Raw genomic sequence first — 23,919 nt, forward strand, 5'->3', positions numbered from 1 at the left:
CTTCCTTATTTTGTCTGTCCAGTTTGCTGAACTAATTGATCACGCTCAGTTTAAATCTTTAACTGCCATCAGCCATATGTTCTGTTAGAAGCTGTGACAGTTACATGGAAAGAGCTGCAGCAGAAAGGACACCCCCCGAGCTGCCAGCCTAAGGACAATCTAGCAGAACAATTACACTGACTGGAGAGATATCTGGCTGGTGGCCTCTTTCTTCTGGGCTCCCTACAGATCAAAAGAATGGAGGGGTCCCCAATGTGAAATGAGCGGTAGTGTGTAGACGGGACCACCTCCCCATTCACTGTCTATGGGACTACTGATTACAGTGCTCAACTATCTCCGGCAGTCGCATGCTCACTACTGCTTTCATACAGGGTTACCCCTGAGGTCGGTGGAGGTCTGAACACCAGCAGATATACAGTATCTCACAAAAGTAAGTCCACCCCTCACATTTTTGTAAGTATTTTATTCTATCTTCTCATGAGACAACACTGAAGATCTGACACTTTGATACCATGTAAAGCAGTCAGTGTACAGCTTGTAGCGTGCCCTCCAAATAACTCCGCACACAGCCATTAAATGACTAAACCGCTGATAACAAAAGTGAGTACACCCCTAAGTGAAAATGGCCAAATTATGTCCAATTAGCGAATTTCCCTCCCCGTGTGTCATGTGACTCGTTAGTGTTACAAGGTCTCAGGTGTGAATGGGGAGCAGGTGTGTTACCGCTCTCACACTCTCATATACTGGAAGTCCAACATGGCAAAGAACTCTCTGAGGATCTGAAAAAAAGAATTGTTGCTCTACATAAAGATGGCCGAGGCTATAAGAAGATTGCCAACACCCTGAAACTGAGCTGCAGCGCGGTGGCCAAGACCATACAGCGGTTTAACAAGACAGGTTCCTCTCAGAAGAGGCCTCGCCATGGTCGACCAAAGAAGGTAAGTGCACGTGCTCAGCGTCATCTCCAGAGGTTGTATGAGTGCTGCCGGCATTGCTGCAGAGGTTACAGGGGTTGGGGTCCGCCTGTCAGTGCTCAGACCAAAACACAAACAGTTTGCTGAAGACAAGCAGACTACGGATGTGGACTACTGGAACCGTGTCCTGTGGTCTGATGAGACCAAGATAAGCGTATTTGGTTCAGATGGTGTCAAGCGTGTGTGTGGCGGCAACCAGGTGAGGAGTACAAAGACAAGTGTGTCCTGCCTACAGTCCAGCAGGGTGGTGGGAGTGTCATGGTTTAGGGCTGCATGAGTGCTGTCGGCTGTGGGGAGCTACAGTTCATTGAGGGAACCATGAATGCCAACATATCCTGTGACATACTGAAGCAGAGCATGATCCCCTCCTTTCAGAAACTGGGCCACAGGGCAGTATTCCAACGCGATAACGACCCCAAACACCTCTAAGACGAACACTGCCTTGCTAAAGAAACTGAAGGTAAAGGAGCTGGACTGGCCAAGCATGTCTCCAGATCTAAAGCCTATTGAGCATCTGTGGGGCATCCTCAGACGGAAGGTGGAGGAGCGCAAGGTCTCTAACATTCAGCAGCTCCGTGATGTGAGAGGAAGAGGATTCCAGTGGAATCTGTGAAGGTCTACTGATCTCCATGCCCAAGAGAGTTAAGGCAGTGCTGGAAAATAATGGTGGTCACATAAAATATTGACACTTTGGGCATTTTCACTTAGGGGTGTACTCACTTTTGTTGCCAGCGGTTTAGACATTAATGGCTGTGTGTTGAGTAATTTTGGGGGCACACCAAATTTACACTGTTATACAAGCTGTACACTGACTACTTTACATTGTATGTAAGTGTCAGATCTTCAGGGTTGTCCCATGAAAAGATAGAATAAAATATTTACCAAAATGTGAGGGGTGTACTGACTTTTGTGAGATACTGTAGGTAATAAATGTTTTTTTACGTGACAACCCCTTATAACTGTGTCGGCATTAAAGGGGTTTCTTCAATTGATGACCTATCCTCAGGATAGGTCATCTGTATCTGATCAGCGGGGGTCTGAGGCGACTGCGGTGCTCCGGTGAGTGCCACCTCCTCCTCGTAGCTTACCAAGGACAGTGCCGTATCATTATATAGTGGCTGTGCTTGGTATTGCAACTCAGCCCCATTCACTTGAAACTGCGAGAAGGCCGAGGCTTTCTCAAACAGCTGATCTGTGGGGGTCCAGCACCAATCAGATACTGATGACCTATATCTTCTCGTTTTCCCAGGATATTTCTCCTTGTGGTGACACAAAATAACTCGCGAAAGAGTTCCTGACCAACATGCCGCTCACAGGCCCTCGAACCGTGCTCCACGCCACGTCATGTAGCGGATTACTGAGGATGTCCTCGAAGACAAAGCCATCCCTTAAAAGCACCAGGTTATGCAGAACGCAGGCGGCCCTGATAATGTCCTGCACAAAGTTAGCTTCCAGCTGTATTGGGGCATAGAAGACTCGCCACTTGTTGGCCAGTAGGCCGAACGCACTGTCTATGGCTCGCCTTGCCCGGATCAGCCTGTAATTAAACACCTTCTGGACTGGAGTGATGTTCCTATTGGGGTAGGGTCTCAAAATGTTCTTGGTGAGCCCAAACGCTTCGTCTGCAACAAAAACGTATGGCATGGGTGGCCCGCTTGTGCCTGGCAATGGCTTATACTCAGGCAAATGTAAATTGCCTTCTTTCAGCTTACGCCCTAGATTGGACTTCTTAAAAATGCTACAGCACCCAGTAGTCCCATAGGCTCCAACATCTATGGCAATGAACTTGTAACTGCTGTCCACTAAAGCCAGCAGGACAATGGAGTGTCGGCTTGTGTCCCAGTGCTTGACTCCGCTGTTGGGCGGCATCTTCATCCTAATGTCTTTGGCGTCTAAGGCCCCGACGCAATTCGGGAAGCTGGTGGTGGCCTGGAAGTCGTCAGCTATTTTCTGCCAGGTTTCGGCAGTCAGCTCCGGCATAAGAACATTGAGCAGGGCATCACAGATTGCTCTGCAGGTCTCCCGGACAATCAACCGGATGGTGGCTTTTCCAATGAGGAATCGGAAGTGAAGAGACGTAAAGCTATGGCCTGTGGCCAGGTACCTGCAAAGTCAAGGAGACAACCTCAACAACCAAGACTTCTAGTAGAAGATAGTGTACAGGTTCTTACCTTTCTATTTTGTTCACCTGAGATAATGGAGGTAAACCATTACGGAGCCTATACTTACTGCTCTTCCTTGAATCGCCATCCATCTATCCTACAGGCTTTGGATCTTCAGGTTGCCTAGTAATCCCTGGGTGACCACCATTTCAATATGAAAATAAAGTCAAAAGTATGTCATTAAACACCACATGTGGGCCACCAAGAAGTAAGGGGCGGTCATACTCTAGACCGAGGCTTCTCAAACTTTTTTTCTTCTTCTGGGGCCTCACAAGTCAACGCATGGTGGCACCAGGGTCTAGCCCACAAAGTACATCCACAGAAGGACACACAGCGTTACGCCCATACCAACCTCCAGTTCCAGCCGCTGTACTCTCAGCGCTTACCTTCTCTACGCCCCCTGAAGGAAGTGAACTTATTACTTCCTGTTTCACATACTAATCTAAAACTAACACTAACTCCAAAGATGAAAATAATTATGATCGGAACCAGGAGCCGTTTTTGCCCCATCTCAAAGTATTAAAGGGCATCTGTCAGCAAAGGCTCATTTGCATATATTAAATCATCATTTTTCTCAGCAATGTGGGCACATATGAACATGGGACCAACACAGATGCCTTCAGCTGCCAAGTGCACATACAACCAGTCAGCCAGTGTCAAAGTGACAAGTCTGCTGACAGATGTCCTTTAAATGAAAATTCCCACCTAAAACCAGAGATTTCACTTACTGGAATGACTTTTAGGCTCAGCTCACGTCATGTCAGAGCCTTGGAATTACTGGTGGCCTATGGCTATAATAGGACTTTCCCAGTATATACAGTTGAAACCAGAAGTTTACATACACTATATAAAAAAGACACATATGCATGTTTTTCTCAATATCTGACATGAAATCAGAATAAACCTTTCCTGTTTTTGGTCAATTAGGATTACCATAATTATTATTATTTGCCAAATGCCAGAATAATGAGTGAGAGAGTGAGAGTGAGAGTGAGAGTGAGAGAGAGAGAGAGTGAGAGTGAGAGTGAGAGAGAGAGAGAGAGAGTGAGAGTGAGAGTGAGAGTGAGAGTGAGAGTGAGAGTGAGAGTGAGAGTGAGAGTGAGAGTGAGAGTGAGAGTGAGAGTGAGAGTGAGAGTGAGAGTGAGAGTGAGAGAGAGAATGTTGTAAGGCATTTTTATTAATTTATGTCAAAAGTTTACATACATTTTATTAATATTTGGTACCATTGCCCTTAACTTCTTAAGGACACAGCCATATTTCACCTTAAGGACCAGGCCATTTTTTGCAAATCTGACCAGTGTCACTTTAAGAGGTGATTTAAAACGCTTTGAATTATCCAGGCCATTCTGAGATTGTTTTTTTGTCACATATTGTACTTCATGACACTGGTAAAATAATAATTTTTATTTATAAAAAAAAAAATACCAAATTTACCAAAATTTTGGAAAAAATAGCAAATTTCCAAGATGTAATTTCTCTACTTCTATAATACATAGTAATACCTCAAAAAATAGTTATTACTTTACATTCCCCATATGTCTACTTCATGTTTAGATCATTTTGGGAATGACATTTTAGTTTTTGGGGACGTTACAAGGCTTAGAAGTTTAGAAGCAAATCTTGAAATTTTTCAGAAATTTTCAAAAACCCAATTTTCAGAGACCAGTTCAGGTCTGAAGTCACTTTGTGAGGCTTACATAATAGGAACCACCCAAAAATTTCTAGAAACTACACCCCTCAAGGTATACAAAACTGATTTTACAAACGTCGTTAACCCTTTAGGTGTTCCACAAGAGTTAATGGCAAATGGAGATAAAACTTGGCAAATTTCCCATTTTAATCCATATTTTCCAGTAACAAAGCATGGGTTAACAGCCAAACAAAATGCTATATTTATTGCCCCGATTCTGTAGTTTGCAGAAACACCCCATATGTGGCCATAAACTACTGTATGGGCACACAGTAGGGTGTAAAGGGAAAGGTGCGCCGTGTGGTTTTCGGAAGGCAGATTTTGCTGGACTGGTTTTTTTACACCATGTCCCATTTGAAGCCCCCCTGATGCACCCCTAGAGCAGAAACTCCTTAAAAGTTACCCCATCTAAGAAACTACACCCCTCAAGGTATTCAAAACAGATTTTACAAACTTTGTTAACCCTTTAGGTGTTGCACAAGAGTTATTGGCAAATGGAGATGGAAAATTTGCCAACAAATTTAAATTCTCAAATTTCATTTTAATCCAATTTTTCCAGTAACAAAGCAAGGGTTAACAGCCAAACAAAACTCAATATTTATTGCCCCGATTCTGTAGTTTGCAGAAACACCCCATATGTGGCCATAAACTACTGTATGGGCACACAGTAGGGCGTAAAGGGAAAGGTGCGCCATGTGGTTTTTGGAAGGCAGATTTTGCTGGACTGGTTTATTTACACCATGTCCCATTTGAAGCCCCCCTGATGCACCCCTAGAGTAGAAACTCCATAAAAGTGACCCCATTTTGGAAACTACGGGATAAGGTGGCAGTTTTGTTGGGACTATTTTTAGGGTACATATGATTTTTGGTTTATCTATATTACATTTTTGTGAGGCAAGGTTACCAAAAATAGAAATTCTGAAATTTCATCTCCATTTGCCATAAACTGTTGAGGATCACCTAAAGGGTTAATAAAGTTTGTAAAATCAGTTTTGAATACCTTAAGGGGTGTAGTTTCTTAGATGGGGTCGCTTTTATGGAGTTTCCACTCTAGGGGTGCATCAGGGGGTCTTTAAATGGGACATGGTGCCAAAAAAAGAAAAGGTCATCAAAATCTGCCTTCCAGAAACCATACGGCGTTCCTTTCCTTCTGCGACCTGCCGTTTGGTCATACAGCAGTTTACGACCACATATGGGTGTTTCTGTAAACTGCAGAATCAGGGTAATAAATATTAAGTTTTGTTTGGATGTTAACCCTTGCTTTGTTATTGGAAAAAAAACGGATTAAAATGGAAAATTTGCCAAAAAATTGCTGTTTTGGCACAGTTTTTATTTAATTTTTTTGACCGTGTTCATCTAAGGGGTTAGGTCATGGGGTTATAGAGCAGATTCTTACGGATGCGGCGATACCTAATATGTCTACTTTTTATTTATTTATGTTTTACACTATATTATCTTTTGATAAACAAAAAAAACATTTTAGTATCTCCATAGTCTGAGTCTTTTTTTTTTTTAGGCAATTATCTGAGTTAGGGGCAAATTTTTTGCGGGATGAGAGGACGGTTTTATTGGCACTATTTTGGGGGGCATATGAATTTTTCGCTTGCTATTACAATTTTTGTGATGTAAAGTGACAAAAAAAAAAGAAACTTTTTTTTTGCACTTTTTTTTTTTTTTTTTTTTTTTTTACAGTGTTCATCTGAGGGGTTAGGTTATGGGGTATTTTCAAAGAGCAGATTCTTAGGGCCCTTTCACACTTGCGTTCTTTTCCGGCATAGAGTTCCGTCATCGGGGCTCTATGCCGGAAGAATCCTGATCAGGATTATCCTAATGCATTCTGAATGGAGAGAAATCCGTTCAGGATGCATCAGGATGTCTTCAGTTCCGGAACGGAACGTTTTTTGGCCGGAGAAAATACCGCAGCATGCTGCGCTTTTTGCTCCGGCCAAAAATCCGGAACACTTGCCGCAATGCCGGATCCGGAATTAATGCCCATTGAAAGGCATTAATCCGGATCCGGCCTTAAGCTAAACGTCGTTTCGGCACATTACCCGATCCGACGTTTAGCTTTTTCTGAATGGTTACCATGGCTCCCAGGACGCTAAAGTCCTGTTTTCCATGGTAAAGTGTAGCGGGGAGCGGGGGAGCAGTATACTTACCATCCGTGCGTCTCCCCGGGCGCTCCAGAGTGACGTCAGGGCGCCCCACGCGCATGGGTGACGTGATCACATGGATCACGTCATCCATGCGCATGGGGCGCTCTGACGTCATTCTGAAGCGCCCGGGGAGCCGCACGGACTGTAAGTATACTGCTCCCCCGCTCCCCACTACTACTATGGCAACCAGAACTTTAATAGCGTCCTGGCTGCCATAGTAACACTGAACGCATTTTGAAGACGGATCCGTCTTCAAATGCTTTCAGTTCACTTGCGTTTTTCCGGATCCGGCGGGCACCTCCGGCAAATGGAGTGCACGACGGATCCGGACAACGCAAGTGTGAAAGAGCCCTTACAGACGCCGCGATACCTAATAGGTCTACTTTTTTTTAATTTATTTTAGTTTTACTAAATAATATTTCTTTAAATATATATTTTCGTTTTAGTGTCTCAAGTCTGAGAACCATAGTTTTTTTTATCCGATTGTCAGTGGCTAAATTGGGATATAAATTTAGTACTCCATTGAGTGTGGTACTCCCTGAAGCAACCAATAACGCAGAGGCCCGGATGATCGGGGCACGTGTCACACTGAGTAGTGGTGTCCTTCCGTATCCCCCTCCTATGACACACACTGCACCTTTTTTGGGTCCGTCCCTTCTTTCCAGTATGGGGGACCACACCTGGAAAGTGTTTGCCAGGGACGATACAGGCGCCTCCAGTTCCCGAGGTACTCCGGCCTGCTCTTTCCCGGTCAGAAAAGATCAGGGCCTTGAGGACTGCCTCATAGAACTGAAGGAATGTTCCTGTGTTGCCAGCGCTCCGGGACAGCACAAAAGAGTTGCACAAGGCAACTTGTACCAAGTAGACAGCAACTTTTTTGTACCATGCCCAGGTTTTGCGCATGGAGTTAGATCAACTCCTCCCATCTACCGATTGTAGTCGATGATACAATCGGGCTTGAGGACTGTTGCCGCGGTACCTAGCACAGGAACAGGGGTGATGCCGTTACCATGAATTGTGGACAGTACAAGGACATCCCTCTTGTTCCTATATCTGACCAGCAACAGGTTTCAACTTGTAAGGGCACGGGTCTCACCCCTGGGGATAGGTACCTGGAGGGGGTGGGTAGGGAGGCCGCGTTGATTTTTCCCACAAGCGGACATGGATCTGGTGCATAAGGTCCCACACAAGTTTCCCGCTAACACCCAGAGTGGGGGGACATTCTGGGGGTTGAATACAGGAATCTCGCCCCTCGTACACACGAAACTTTTAAGTGTACCCTGAGGTACTCTCACAAAGTTTGTACAGCTTCACGCCATACCTCGCCCGCTTAGAGGGAATATACTGGCGGAAAGCAATGAGAGACTTATCAACCGCGACCTCCCTTCCAGGTACATAGGCCTGTACAAATTTGGCCCCAAAGTGATCGATGACCGGCCTGATTTTGTACAGGTGGTCATAGGCAGGATCACCTTGGGGGGGGACATGCTGCATTATCCGAATAATGCAGGCATTTCTGGATGGCCTCAAACCGGGAGCGTGTCATGGCCGTACTGTACAGTGGGGTCTGGTATAGGACGTCCCCACTCCAGTGATGCCTGACACTAGGTTTCTTGACTAAGCCCATGTGAAGCACGAGGCCCCAAAACGTCCTCATCTCGGCTGCACTGACCGGGGTCCAGCCACCGGGCCTGGCCAAAAAGGAGCCCGGGTGTTGGGCAACAAACTGTTGGGCGTACAGGTTCGTCTGCTCCACCATCAGATTTACAAAATGGTCACTGAAAAAAAGACTAAATTAGTCGCATTCAGTGAAGCCCACTGTGGAAATCTGGATTCCTGGTTGGCCTACAAAATCAGGAATCACGGGCTCAAAACGCTCTGGGGTACACCAGACAAGTTCACTGGCAGGGGGCTCAGGTGGATTTAAATAGTGGGCCGGAAAACTAGTACGAGCCCCAGAGCTGCTTGTACTAGTGTGGGCCACAGGGTCCCTAGCATGGCGGTCCCCTGTCTCCGCCACCTTGGGGGCTCATCATCATCGCTAGATGAGGAGGACGCGGATGACAAAAGGAAAGTGGGGTCGTCCTCGTCCTCACTGGGGCTCTCGGACGACTCGGAGGCAAGCTGGGCATATGCCTCCTCGGCCGAGAACATCCAGCGGGCCATAGGGGAGTGTGTGTCTGCGTGTGTGTGGAAAACAATAAAAGCACACAGAGCTATGGGGACTGGGTATTGTGGATGTGCTAGCGGCCATCTAGCAACCCATGTCCTCAGCTCTATACCCAAAATCCCGGTGACAGGTTCCCTTTAAAACATTCTCTCTCTCTCTCATTATTCGGGCATTTGGCAAATAATAATAATTATGGTAATCCTAATTGTCCAAAAAAAGGAAAGTTTATTCTGATTTCATGTCAGATATTGAGAAAAACATGCATATGTGTCTTTTTATATAGTGTATGTAAACTTCTGGTTTCACTGTGCACCAAACGTGATGTGAAGAGAGACCCAAGGTGGATTTAGATTAACCAATAATCATCCAGATCACTGGGAATGACCATTGCTGTGAACGCTCGTTCCCAATAATCTGGCCATCTAAATGTGCCGCCGATGAATGAGTAAAACGCTCATTCATCGGGTGATCCTGACTTTCATGCAGGCACCACCGATCATGGCTTCTGGGCAGAAGATCATGTGGTCTAAACAGCAAACTGCTGCCCACAAACCATGGATCCTGTATGAGGACGAGGGATCGCACTAGTAATCCCTCGTTCTTACTGCATGTCAATACGGCGGTCTTCTTCACTGGTCGAGCAGCCAACTGTCAGGAAGCAACGCTTCCTTCCCGACAATCGGCCGCTCTATCGGCCCGTGTAAACCCGCCTTAAGAATACGGTGTCAGAGAAACCCAGAACAAAGCTTAAAGTAGAACAAAAGAAGTTTGCTCCCTCTAAAGTTTCGGAGCTTTGGTTGGGCGTTTTGCATTAAAAAATCATTTTTGGTCTTCTGAAGATGAAATGGTCTTGATGGGGCGGGGGGCACTGCTGGTACACCAAGTAATAAGATGTTAGATGCGAGCGAACCCAAGCTAATAGAAAAAACATTTCTTCCAAAAACCTCACCTGTCCATGGGGTGTGTAGGGTATTACGGCTCAGCCATATTCACTTCAATAGAGCTGAGCTGCAATACCAGACACAACCTGAGGACGGGAGTGGTGCTGTCTCTGGAAGAAAGCAACTATGTTTTTTTCTAATCCTTTAAAAAGAACCCGTTACCATTCCTGACACGTCTGTTTAAGGGGGTTTTCAGAGTCTTAAATACTGACGACCTATACTCTGTATAGGTCATCACTATCTGATCAGTGGGAGTACGACACCCGGGACCCCCGCCTTTCAGCTGTTCAAGAAGGCACTGGTGCTCGCAGCAGCGCCGCGGCCTCCTCTCAGCTTTCCCTAGGCCCAGTGACGTCACATGGCCTAGGAGAAGTTCAGCCCCATAGTGAATGGAGCTGAGCTGCAATACCAAGCATAGCCACTATACAATAGACGGCGCTGTGCTTGGTTTGAGCAGCGAGAACGCCGTGGCGCTACTGGAGCACTGGTGCCTTCACAAAATGCTGAACGTCCAAGGACCCAGGTGTCGGACCCCCACCGATCAGATACGGATGACCTATCCTGAGGATACGTCATCACTTAGTATTAAAATCTCAGAAAACCCTTTTAAGGGTACGTTCACATACGCGGCAGAGGATCCGGCAGGCTGTTCCGGACTTTGTTGGATCCAGCATTGGCGAATTCTATAGTTCACCGACGGATCCCCATTTCATGCGACGCTTTCTGTCCTGCCGATATCCGGCATTTGTGCTGGATATCACCCATGCTGCAGATGCAAATATACCCTTATTAATCTCATTCCTCGCGTATTAACAATTCCGACATAACTCTTATTTTGTTCTGTTCCTCGGTTACTCCTACTAGAAATATATGAACAAATTGCCATCTAGGTGTTATCAGTTGAGTGCGTGTCCCTGCACAGTCTGATACTATTCAATCAGTGCGGCCCCCCCAATGGTAACACCTCTAGTAGGAATAATAGAGGAACAACACAACATAGAGTCATAAGAAAAGATGCTCTGTTATTACATGGGGAATGCAAGTAGTTACTAAAACAGAAACGTCAGTAGAGGTGAGAGGCCCCCTTTAAATCGATTCTATCTTCTAGAATACAACATACTTAATGGTCACGCAGAGCCGCTCCTCCGGGGATATCGCCAGCCGCATCTTGGTGTCGCTCCGGATGAGGGACGGTCTCAGGTTCTCCAGCAGTTCATCGAACGTTCCCATTGACATCTTAAAATAATCGAAAAACTTTTTGGGGCATTTGCGCAAATCTCCATAGCGGAGGTGAAACTGCCCCTTGGAGAAGCGCTGGCTGGTGAGGGGGTGCACCCAGTAATTCCGGACCGTCTCTCTTTTCCGCTTCTTCCGCCTGGAAATGACGTAGCCGAGTAACAGCAGCCAGAACTGGATCTCGTGCTCGGTGGTCATCATGGCCGCGACCGGAGGAGGAGGAGGAGGGTCTGGAAGTAAAAGATATCGTATAGGCAAAGGTTTACATGTGAAAACAGCCCGGAAGCAATACACATGGCACGATGTCAGAAATATACAATTCTTCACCATTTTCAAGATCTCTGCAGGCTGTCAGTGAATAGGAACAATGACAATTTGGAACCCGGATGTTAGAGGACACGGATGCAGGGTTCATTACTGCACAGCTCTGCCTTATAACATGATCAGAGGCTGGAAACAAGAACATTTTCGTTCACAGACAACAAGCAGAGATCTTGAAAACTTGAATTGAGACAGAGTGAATTAGACATCTGCGGCACGTCGTTTCCTTTAATGTATTTCAATGGTGTTGCAATACAACTGCGACATTCACAAAAAAATATATATATATAAAAAAAATAAAAAATACGGCTTAGATGGATTTTTTGCGACACCATTGAAATACATTATAGGAAATGTGGCCGCACAGCCCTCGCCTTAGAATAGGACATCAATGTAAAAGCCTGGACACCGTTAGAGGACCTGCCCGCTCTCCTGACATGTCTGTTTTAGTAAATGGTTCAATTCCACATTAGACAACAATTTCTCAGCATTATTTTCACTGAACACAGCATTTTATTGCTCCTCTGTTATTCCTCCTGGAAATGTATGAGTAATCCGCAACGTTTAGTTACCATTCCCTTTCTTAATGAGGGGTTTCCTACCGAGCCTGACAAAAGACCAATCACCACTTACCGCACCAGTGTACGGACAGACCCACTAGTAACTAGTTGTCCATTAACCATACATTTCCATGGGGAGTAACAGAGGAACAGCACAATGAAGGAGTTCTAAGAAAAAACAAAAAACTCCAGAATTGTTATTTCATGGGAAATTATATACAGAGGTCGGATTCAGACAGACATGCAATTACTGTCTGCAGACACGGACATAGGTGGACGTCCGCATGGCGTCTGGTTGTATCCGTTTTTTCCCCCCTCAGCCATTCACTTGAAAAGTAGGAGTCTCGGATGCAAAACAGATGAGAATGGTGCATGCTGTGGGTTTCTCAGCGCAGACCAGATGTGTGAACGGCACCATTTGTTCTCACTGACAAAAAAAAAAAAAATTATATATATATAAATTTCGGATTCCTGGAAAACTCTGCATGCCGTTATGTCTCAGGCAGATATGTAAAGGACTACAGTGTGGTCTGAGGTCTTGCCACAAGAGGGCGTTAAAGTGCTTCCCCCCCCCCACCACCGCCCTATAAAAAGTCTATCAGAGGCTACTTTTGGGTAGTGTACCTCTTGGTGAGAGATCGCGGACTGCTAGACCTGCCTCCATGACGCACTTGAAGACATTTTGGCCAGTTGACAGACTAAGATGGGAGGATCACTGGACTGAGAGAAGCAGGATGGTCGTTTCAATGAATTGCCCGCCATCTAGGCCGTTCTGACCGAGGTGTTAGGAGGAGTGGTTACGTGAGGACACGTACACACTGAACAGGCTCCAGACAGCCCAGAAAGACCATCAGTAGAGAGGATAGCTTCATTGTCCACCATCCAGACACCGGTGGCCCCTTCATTATACCCCTGTCTCTGCACCGACCATTACCAGGGTATTAGCAGAAGGAACTCTGGTGTCACAGTAGTCATTACATGTCCTGCCATTAACAGCCAGCCGCCGTTTGCAGTGGTGTCATGAATGGGACACCTGGACTCCTACGGACTGGAACCAAATAGTCTTTAGTGATGAATCCAGGTTCTGTTTGGGATCCCATGATGGTCGGGTTTCAGTATGAAGGCTTCATGGTGAACGCTGCAGTCCTGTCTTTTCTGTGGAGCAACACACTGCCCCAACTGCTGGTGTGGTGATCTGGGAGCCATCGTGTAGTGATACAAGGGCCACTAACCGGTCAGAGATATGTGCAGGACATCCTGCCCCGACATGTGGTCCATGGCAGGGCTTCAGCAGGAAAATGTCTCCTCCAGATTAAAACACCTCCTTGGCTGCCCGGTCACCAGATTTATCACCAATCCAGCATTTATGGGACCAGCTGGGACGTCAGCTTCAGAAACCTATGAGTGTGCAGGATCTACAGGCCGAGTAGTAACATCTGTGGGCAAATGTGCTGCAGGACACCATATGTACGCGTATCCAGGCTGGTGGCCGTATCTCATCGCGTGTCCAGGCTGGTGGCCGTATCTCATCGCGTGTCCAGGCTGGTGGCCGTATCTCATCGCGTGTCCAGGCTGGTGGCCGTATCTCATCGCGTGTCCAGGCTGGTGGCCGTATCTCATCGCGTGTCCAGGCTGGTGGCCGTATCTCATCGCGTGTCCAGGCTGGTGGCCGTATCTCATCGCGTGTCCAGGCTGGTGGCCGTATCTCATCGCGTGTCCAGGCTGGTGGCCGTATCTCATCGCGTGTCCAGGCTGGTGGCCGTATCTCATCGCGTGTCCAGGCTGGTGGCCGTATCTCATCGCGTGTCCAGGCTGGTGGCCGTATCTCATCGCGTGTCCAGGCTGGTGGCCGTATCTCATCGCGTGTCCAGGCTGGTGGCCGTATCTCATCGCGTGTCCAGGCTAGAGGCCGTATCTCATCGCGTGTCCAGGCTAGAGGCCGTATCTCATCGCGTGTCCAGGCTAGAGGCCGTATCTCATCGCGTGTCCAGGCTAGAGGCCGTATCTCATCGCGTGTCCAGGCTAGAGGCCGTATCTCATCGCGTGTCCAGGCTAGAGGCCGTATCTCATCGCGTGTCCAGGCTAGAGGCCGTATCTCATCGCGTGTCCAGGCTAGAGGCCGTATCTCATCGCGTGTCCAGGCTAGAGGCCGTATCTCGTCTTGTGTCCAGGCTAGAGGCCGTATCTCGTCTTGTATCCAGGCTAGAGGCCGTATCTCATCTTGTATCCAGGCTAGAGGCCGTATCTCATCTTGTATCCAGGCTAGAGGCCGTATCTCATCTTGTATCCAGGCTAGAGGCCGTATCTCATCTTGTATCCAGGCTAGAGGCCGTATCTCATCTTGTATCCAGGCTAGAGGCCGTATCTCATCTTGTATCCAGGCTAGAGGCCGTATCTCGTCTTGTATCCAGGCTAGAGGCCGTATCTCATCTTGTATCCAGGCTAGAGGCGGCCTAACAGGGTCCTAAAGCCTCCTTTCTATTGTACAGTTTTCCCAGTTCTCCTTTCGCTCTAATACTGTGATCACTTCCATTTATCCTCATTACATAGAACGTTTCATTTTAACATCTCCTCCATTTTTTGGATTTTTTACAATGGATGGGTGTGCTATGCCGCTGCAGTTCAGATATCACACAGAGTGAAAGGCCTGTCATGACAGGTGGTGGGTCCTCTTTAACCCCTTAAGCCACCTGTGAAGAAACCATATGTCAAGGATTGTCTTGTATTTGCATTAGGCCACCGAGTAATACAGTTACAACACTGTGACCGCGGCCCCTAGATGCTGCTGTTAAAGGGGTTGTCCGGCCTTAGAGCTGCAACCCCCATTATTAGGACCTGTGGCCCAGAACATAAAAAAGCAGACTCCACCTGTATGTGGTCCCACCGCTGCTCCGTTTCCAGTCCCTGCAGGACCAGGAAGCAGATGGGTCCTGTGGCGGCTGCGGCTAATCATGGGCCTCAGCAGTCAAGTGTGCTGTCCGCATCCGTACGTCCATTCTGACGGCCTGCAAAAATAATAAAACAGGTCCTATTCTTGTCCGTTTTTCAGACAAGGATAGGGGCGTTTTTTACAGAGTGGAGAAAAAAAAAATGTCAGGATTTTGATGGCCCATTATCAGAATAGGCCATCAATATCAGATCGGCGGGGGTCTAACACTCGGGACTACCACTGATCTGCCGGTTCTGTGTGCTGGGGCTGAAAGTGGGCTCCCTGCAGAGCTTGGTACAGACACTGCCACATTCACTTCAATGAGAGCAGTGCTGTAGTTACCAGCACTGTCCACTACAGAACAGATGGCGCTGTGCAGTCTGGGCTCTTGACCGATTCTTAACCGGCGGGATGCAGGGCGTCAGACCCCGGCCAATCAGATTTTGATGGTCTATCCTGGGGACAAGCCATGAGTATCGAAATACTGGACAACCCCTTTAAAGGGTTTCTGTCACCCCACAAAACTCTTTTTTTTTTTTTGAATAGTTAGATTCCTTATAGGGCGATATAGGAGAATATAATAGTCTTACTTACTTTCATGCGGCCGATTCTTTATAAAACGAAGTTTTATAATATGTAAATGAGGGCTCTACCAGCAAGTAGGGCGTCTACTTGCTGGTAGCTGCTGCAGAAATCCGCCCCCTCGCCGTGTTGATTGACAGGGCCAGCCGTGATCTCCTCCTCCGGCCGGCCCTGTCAGTATTTCAAAAATCGCGCGCCTCTGGTCATTCGGCGCAGGCGCTCTGAGATGAGGAGGCTCGTCTCCTCAGTGCGCCTGCGCCGATGACGTCTTCTCTTTCGGTGATGTCATCGGCGCAGGCGCACTGAGGGAGTGCTGAGGAGACGAGCCTCCTCATCTCAGAGCGCCTGCGCCGAATGACCAGAGGCGCGCGATTTTTGAATTACTGACAGGGCCGGCCGGAGGAGGAGATCACGGCTGGCCCTGTCAATCAACACGGCGAGGGGGCGGATTTCTGCAGCAGCTACCAGCAAGTAGACGCCCTACTTGCTGGTAGAGCCCTCATTTACATATTATAAAACTTCGTTTTATAAAGAATCGGCCGCATGAAAGTAAGTAAGACTATTATATTCTCCTATATCGCCCTATAAGGAATCTAACTATCCAAAAAAAAAAAAATGAGTTTTGTGGGGTGACAGAAACCCTTTAAGGGGTGAACTAGCCATAAACCACTACATGTAAAAATAACCACCGTATAAAAGTTTGGCAGTGTTATAACAAGAGCTGACGGCATCCCCAATGAAAGGTGACATACCGTAGTGTACCGACTACCTGCCCGCCACCTTACAGTGGCTGATAACAGGGAGGATAGCAACGAAGACTATAAAAAAGGGACGGGACATGTTTACACAACCGTCTTAGGGTACGGTGACACGTGGCGAATACGCTGTGGATATCCTGCAGCAGGATTGCAGTTCGTCGCGGTGAGGATGCGCACAGGGGGGTCACAACCCATCCAATAGAGCTTTACTGCCTCCTAAATCCACCTGTAGAAGTGACATGTCACAACGTGAATATCAAATCCATGCCAGAAAATTCCGACACCATATAAGGAGCAGCGTGGAGGGCGAAAACCGGATGAGAAATCTACCGTGTGAACATGCCCTTAAGAAAGTATCCAATGGATAACATATCCGTAAAAAATGGCGACGTATCGCGCCCAGGGCTCCGCAGTGGCACCATGTCGAGTCCCTGGCACCTGTACGGATATATCTGTCTGTCGTTCAGCTGTCGTGTCGCCCCCATATGGCGGCCTCCTACAGATCGGCTGTGCCTGTCAATCCAGGAGGACACAGCCTGAACCTTCCAAAAAGGAGACCAGCTCCTCCCAGTGCTGAGGACGGTCCCAGTATAAACCAACCTCCAGGCAGCTGTGACACCAGTACAACCACAACTCCACCGACCTAGCAGGATGCCTGAACTCAACTGGAAGGTAAGTGCACTCTCTGGCAGGTGTAGACATAGCAGAGCTGAGGATGCTATTCCGCACCACTGTCTTATTACACAGACATTGATGCAATCGTTGCATTCTCAAATCCAGCTCTGCTACATCTATATATAATCTTGCATATAGCCCAGACATGAAGTAGGTGCCAATGCACACAGGCTGCAAGGAGACTTCAGCTTGGGGCCTCTTACCGGCATGTGAGGCCCTCCTCGGTCTTCTTCTTCAGCAGCTGCTCACCGTGCACGTCGTGTCTGCAGTACACTACCAGCCGTAGTCTGTTCTCCTGCTGCAGCCTCCATCAGGAGTGCAAAGTAAAACCCCATCATTGAAGCAATCTGAGAAATGTCTGCGCGGAACGGCCATTTTTATGAAGTCCACTGAATTAGTCATCGCCTCAGACTGGAGACAAGTTGTGAAGAAGTACAGGGCGACCTCTAGCGTTCAGATCTGTATTACACAGCACTGCAATGTATGGGGGGAAAAAAAATTCTAGTTTTATTTTCTTACACTTTAGGCCTCGTGCACACGACCGTTGTTTTGATCCGCATCCGAGCCGCGGTATTTGCGGCTTGTATGCGGACCCATTCACTTCAACGGGGCCGCAAAAGATGCGAGCAGCACTCAGTGTGCTGTCCGCGTCCGTTGCTCCGTTCTGTAGTCCGCAAAAAAAAAAAAAATATATAACCTGTCCTATTCTTGTCCGTTTTGCGGACAAGAATAGGCAGTTATATCTATGGCTGTTCGTGCCGTTCCGCAAATTGCGGCCATGTTGTGCTATCCACGTGTGTCGGATTTATTAAAGCGCCATTCCTTGTCATCCATGATTTATTCCTATAAAAAATAACTGCCTGAGGGAATGGCTACGTGGGCGACACGGGTCACCGCCGTGCATCTCAGTGTAGCAGTGATCCCAGAGAAATGAAAGGGGTTGCAGCGCGATCTGCATGTTTGCTACGACATTGGCACACAAATCGCAAAAAAATAAAATAAAAAAACAACACCGCTGTATTTTTTATTTTTTTGTAATTCACATGTCGTGGTCGAAGCAAACATGGGAGTCACGCTGTGACCCCCCCATTCATTTCTATGGGATCGTCGCTACACTGCGCTGCATGGCTATGAACAGTGCTGCCGTACCCTTTAAAGAAAATAAAAGTCTGTGTTGCCTATAGCAACCAATCACAGCCCCACTTTTACTTCTTAAAGGGGTTGTGCGTGAATGGGTTTCTGGCAAACACCTTAAAGGGGTTGTCTCATCTCAGACAATGGGGGCATATCGCTAGGCTATGGTGCGGGAAAGTGGTGGCTCCAGGACTCCGGTCCGGCCACCACCAATCGCTCTCCCCATAGAAGTGAATGGGAGCGCACCGCGCATGACTGGCCGCCTCTCCCGTTCACTTCTATGGGCCAGACGCTCGACTATATTTGGAAGCCCCATAGAAAATGAATGGAGGGCGGCTGTGCATGCGCAGTGCGACCTCCTCCACTTTCAGGGCTCCGTACATTGAATAGTGAATGTGCTTGGTATGGGGCTATGGGGTATGGGCTATACGTCTATGGGGCTGAGCGGCACCTAGGTCATGTGACCAATTAACGCGTCGGCCTAGGGAGAGCTGAGAGAAGGCCGTGACGCTACTGCGAGCACGGGTGCCTCCTCACACAGCTGATCAACGGAGGTCCCGGGTGTTGGACGCCCAACCGATCAGATACTGATGGCCTATTCGTTGAAAAAAAGTCTCGGAAAACCCCTTTTACGGAAGGAGTCCGGCCAAAATCACTTATCTCCTATCCAATCTTACGGCTCATCATGCACACAAATGTATTTTCTTTCCGTGTCCGTTCTGTTTTTTTTTTTTTTTGCAGACCGTATACGGAACCATTAATATCAATGGGTCCTCAAAAAAAAAAAAAAACGGAAGGTACTCCGTGTGCATTCTGTTTCCGTATGTCCATATTTCCATTCCGGAAAAAAATAGAACATATCCTATTATTGTCCGCATTACGGACAAGGATAGTACTGTTCTATGAAGGGCCAGCTGTTCCGTTTCGCAAAATATGGAATGCACGCGGATGGCATCCGTTGTCCGTTTTGTGGACAAGAATAGGCAGTTATATCAATGGCTGTCCGTGCCGTTCCGCAAATGGCAGAACGCACACGGACGCCATCTGTGTTTTGCGGAGCCGCAATTTGCGGACCGCAAAACACACAACGGTCGTGTGCACGAGGCCTATCTCTACACATTTATCTTAGAACAGGGGAATAGCCGATGCTTGAATGGCGCGGTGATCGAGCATGGCGCCCTGTCACTCCTTTCCAAGACTCTGGCGCCCCTTGCTTGATGACAGTGCTCTTCCTCTGGAGAGGAGGACTCTGCACAGGTACTACCCAACCGCCAGCTGAGCGTCTATCTGAGGGCCCCATAGCAGTCTATCGGCCACCTCTGCATCTACGACCGATATCTACCTTTTCGCTGCCTGCCTGGCACCAACTATTCGGGGCCGTGCTCTCATAGTGCAGCTATCCCCAGTTCTCATGGTTTGCATTATTTTCTGGTTTCAGGTGCTGGATAATTTTCCGCTGCTTATGTACATTTTAGCGGCGAAGACCTTGCTGCTGTGTCTGGCCTTTGCTGGTGTTAAGATCTACCAAAGAAAAAGAGTGGAAGCCAAAATGAAGAGCGAGCAAGAAGAGAAACGGAGGAAGCAAGCCGAGGAGGAGGAAGCCGAGGAGGAGGAAGCCGAGAAGAAAGACAACTGAGGCAAGTGATGACCCTGCTAATGAAAATAGAATACCCCTGACCCCCCCCCCCCCCCCCCCCCCCGGATCTGTTGCAGTATTAGGAAAAGTTATTCAAGTTATTATTTACGGAACAGCTGGCCCCTGATAGAACATGTCCTATTATTGTCCGCATTACGGACAAGGGATAGTACTGTTCTATCTTTGAACGGAAATACGGAAACTGAATGCATACGGAGTACATTCCGTGTTTTTTTTTTTTTTTTTTTTGCGGACCCATTGAAATGAATGGTTCCGTATACGGAACGCAAAAAACGGAACAGAAACGGGGGGAAAAAAATGTTGGTGTGCAAGAGGCCTAACCCCTCTGTTTTGGACACTCCCCGCTCCATTTGATTGACAGGGACAGGTGTCCAGGTAGAGGGGGGAGTGTCCCAGGAAGCGGAGCAGAGGAGCAAAGGTGCACCGAGTGGCTAGGACCCAGCCTCTGTGCACTTAATCCCTAATTTACATATTTAAATAACACTTATTTTTCCTAACTGCGAAATCCGCAGTAAATGATATGCATACAAGTTTTGCTGCAGATTTGTGGCAGAAAACTCCAGTGTGCGGATCTCTCCCCATACTACTGAATGGGGAGAACGCTGCAGCTGTTGCTGGTTCCGGTGCTGATTGGCGACAGTGCGGGGTGTCGGACCCTCGCCAATCTGATACTGACTTATTATGGATAGGTCATCAATATAAAAGTCCTGGAAAAACTCTTTAAAGATATTGTACAATATGCCATCTAGGGGTGGGCGATATGGCCTAAAATCTATATTGCGATATAATTTTAAGCATGTGCGATATGCGATATATATTGTGATATATTGTTTTCTATATTTGGGGGGGGGGGGTAAACTTTTTTTTTTTTTACTTTTTATTTAATAACTATTAGCCTCCTTAAGGTCTAGAACCCTTGTCATATTCACCCTAATAGAGCTCTATTAGGGTGAATAGGACTTTACACTCTCCCTGCTGCCCTGTGCTTTGTGCACACAACAGCAGGGAGCTGACGGCGCACGTGAGTATAATGCTGCTCACTAACATACCATGGCAGCCAGGACTTCAGTAGCGTCCTGGCTGCCATGGTAACCGATCGGAGCCCTAGCATTACACTGCTGGGACTCCGATCTGAACTGCCCACTGCCACCAATGCAGAGACTGAAGAACATTCCCGGCACCCGAACTCTGACAGGACGCTGTGATCCGCGCGATTAACCCCTCAACTGAGGGGTTAATTGCAGCGGATCGCAGCGTGCAGTCATAGGGGCCGCGATATGGCCGGCACATGAACGCTACGTTAGTATTCAGGCATTCATTGGTGGCGCAGTGGCCACAGTCCCTCCCCTCCTCCTCCTACTCTGTTCTTATTGGTGGCCAGCGGCAGCCGCGCACAGTGGGGAGGGAGGGACTCCCTCCTTCTCCACTGTGCCGGCTCAGGAAAACATGGTGCGTGCCGAGAGCACGATCATTCACTACCGCTCCGTGGTCATATCGCTGTCCGGCGATATACACAAAATCCATATCGTGGCACAAATTTATATCGCATATCGCCTATATCGCCCACCCCTAATGCCATCAATGGCGGATTATCTGGGTTGGGATCCTTTCTGACTAAAAATATTGCGTGACTTCTTCTTTAAGATAAAGACAGCACAGTTCTAATTAGCGTATGTTCACATGCGGCAGGTACACTCCGGGTTCTGTTCTGCAGAACACTACAGTATCAGCAAAAAATCTCATCTGCATGCTGGATTTTAAGGTTATGTTCACACGGCTAAATCTGCCACTGATTAATCAGCGGAAAATGGGTGTTTTCATATGCTAAATCCACATAAAATGCACAAAACTTCCCCACTGACTTTAAAGGGCATCTGTCAGCAGTTTTGTACCTATGACACTGGCTGACCTGTTACATGTGCGCTTGGCAGCTGAAGGCGTCTGTGTTGGTCCCATGTTCATATGTGCCCGCACTGCTGAGAAAAATGAAGTTTTATTATACGCAAATGAGCCTCTAGGAGCAATGGGGGCGTTGCCATTACACCTAGAAGCTCTGCTCTCTCTGCAACAGGGACATTTGCATATATTAAAGCTTAATTTTTCTCAGCAATGCGGGCACATATGAACATGGGACCCAACACAGATGCCTTCAGCTGCCAAGTGCACATGTAACAGATCAGCCAGTGTCCTAGGTACAGAACTGCTGACAGAAGTGCTTTAAATCTGCAGCAAAATCTGCAATGAACGAAATTCTGCTGCAGAAAATTGTCGCCATGTAGACAGGGGTAAACAACCTTCAGCACTTCAGCTGTTGTGAAACTACAACTCCCACCATGCACACTGACTTGGCTGTTCTCAGGACCATAAAACTGAATGCAGCATGCTGGGAGTTGTACCTTCCCAACCGCTGGCGTGTCGGAAGTCGCTGTCCTCTGATGCCTGGTACTGCACTGGGCGGTGATAATGTCTTTCTTCGCTCTTGCAGGTTACGTTAAGATTCGGGATGGATGGATGGAAGGCAGAAGGAATAAGGAAGCCGCGGACTCTTAAATTATTACTTTAAATGTCATATTTTTCAATCCCATTATGTACATAATGAAAAATAATAAATGTTTGTAAAACTTTTTGTAAACAATTTGTTTGATGTCAATGACCTGATGATTATCGCCTATGAACGGCCACAAAAAAAAGGAAAAACTACAACTCCCAGCATGCTTTATGTTTGGATCTAACAAAAAAATAAATCCATTAGATGCTGAAACTTAAAGGCGAACACTGAATCAGAGTGCCGGCCTTGCCCGTGCTGCGGACCACAATGCATGGGCACTGACCCCGTGGACGCAGACCCATTCACTTGAATGAGCGGGAATTTAAATGAATGAAATACAAGTTTTATTAAATCTTTTCCCACAAAACTATATATAAATCTGCTCAGCTCCTCCTGCTCTATAACATGATTCCTGCAACTCGAGCAGCATGGTCAGCTTCCTTTAAATTCGTTATGGGAGGGGGGGGCGTGGCCAACTTCCGGCATGAGCGCACGCATCTGAGTGTGTGAGCTCCGAGTCCCGTTAAGAATCCTGCTCCATCCTGATTAACCGCCTCACGTCCGCCCATAGGATATAAACGTCCTATGGGTGGACGTCTATTTCTGACAGCACGTTTTAACGTCCTGTCAGAAATAGCAGCTGCACGCTAATCGTGCAGATGCTGATCGGGTTGCCCGCTGTCAGTGACAGCAGGGCAACCCTAAGACAAGGCAGGGACAGTGCCCAGGTGTCCCTGCCTTCACGATCGCTGCAGACACAGCGCTCACCGAGCGCTGTGTCTGCAGAGCAGGAAGCGCTGTGCGCTTCCTGTTCCGGCCCGGCGGTCATGTGACCGGAGTGTGCAGGAGCTGTGTGAGGTCTCTCAGAGACCTCGATCAGCCCTGCTGTGAGGCTGTACAGCGCAGGATTGCTGCTGTACAGCCTCTATAGGGGTGTATTTGTCCTGTAACTGGGGCTACTATGTCAGCCCCAGTTACAGGAGAAATCAACAGTGAAAAAAAAATAAAAAGTGAAGTAAATGTCCCCCAGAGGTCTTGTATGACCTTATGGGGGACGAAAAGTGTAAAATAAAATAAAAATAAAATAAAGGGTTGAAAAAATAAAATAAAAAAAAGTTTCACAGGTAAAAAAAAAAAAAAAATCCCAAGTAAGGAATAAAAAAAAAAAAATTAAAAATAGAAAAAATAAAATAAAATTGACATATTTAGTATTTTCACGTCCGTAAAAACCAGCTCTATAAAAATATCACATGACCTAACCCCTCGGGTGAACACCGTAAAAAAATAATAAAAAAAACTGTGTCAAAACAAGCAATTTTTGTCACCTTGCATCACAAAAGGTGCAACACCAAGTGATCAAAAACGCGTATGTCCCACAAAATGGTACCAATAAAACCGTCACCTCATCCCGCAAAAAATGAGCCCC

General features: G+C 47.3%; 2 protein-coding genes across 2 annotated transcripts; one reads left to right on the plus strand and one right to left on the minus strand.

The window, feature by feature from the left end:
- Nucleotides 1–728: 728 nt before the first annotated feature.
- On the minus strand, nt 729–17,461 carry LOC120993616. The gene is made up of 6 exons (XM_040422091.1): nt 17,358–17,461; nt 16,556–16,705; nt 16,474–16,511; nt 11,214–11,559; nt 2,289–3,078; nt 729–779 (listed from the first exon to the last, which is right to left on the minus strand). Exons 4-6 carry the CDS (start codon nt 11,528–11,530, stop codon nt 729–731), a joined length of 1,158 nt encoding a protein of 385 aa, XP_040278025.1. The 5' UTR covers nt 11,531–11,559; nt 16,474–16,511; nt 16,556–16,705; nt 17,358–17,461.
- Nucleotides 16,986–22,595, plus strand: SMIM11A (small integral membrane protein 11A). The gene is made up of 3 exons (XM_040423140.1): nt 16,986–17,151; nt 19,727–19,925; nt 22,431–22,595. The coding sequence occupies exons 1-2, from the start codon at nt 17,131–17,133 to the stop codon at nt 19,922–19,924; spliced, it is 219 nt and encodes a 72-aa protein (XP_040279074.1). The 5' UTR covers nt 16,986–17,130; the 3' UTR covers nt 19,925; nt 22,431–22,595.
- The last annotated feature ends 1,324 nt before the right edge of the window (nt 22,596–23,919 follow it).

This window comes from Bufo bufo, chromosome 3 (assembly GCF_905171765.1).
Source record: "Bufo bufo chromosome 3, aBufBuf1.1, whole genome shotgun sequence".
NCBI lineage: Eukaryota > Metazoa > Chordata > Amphibia > Anura > Bufonidae > Bufo > Bufo bufo.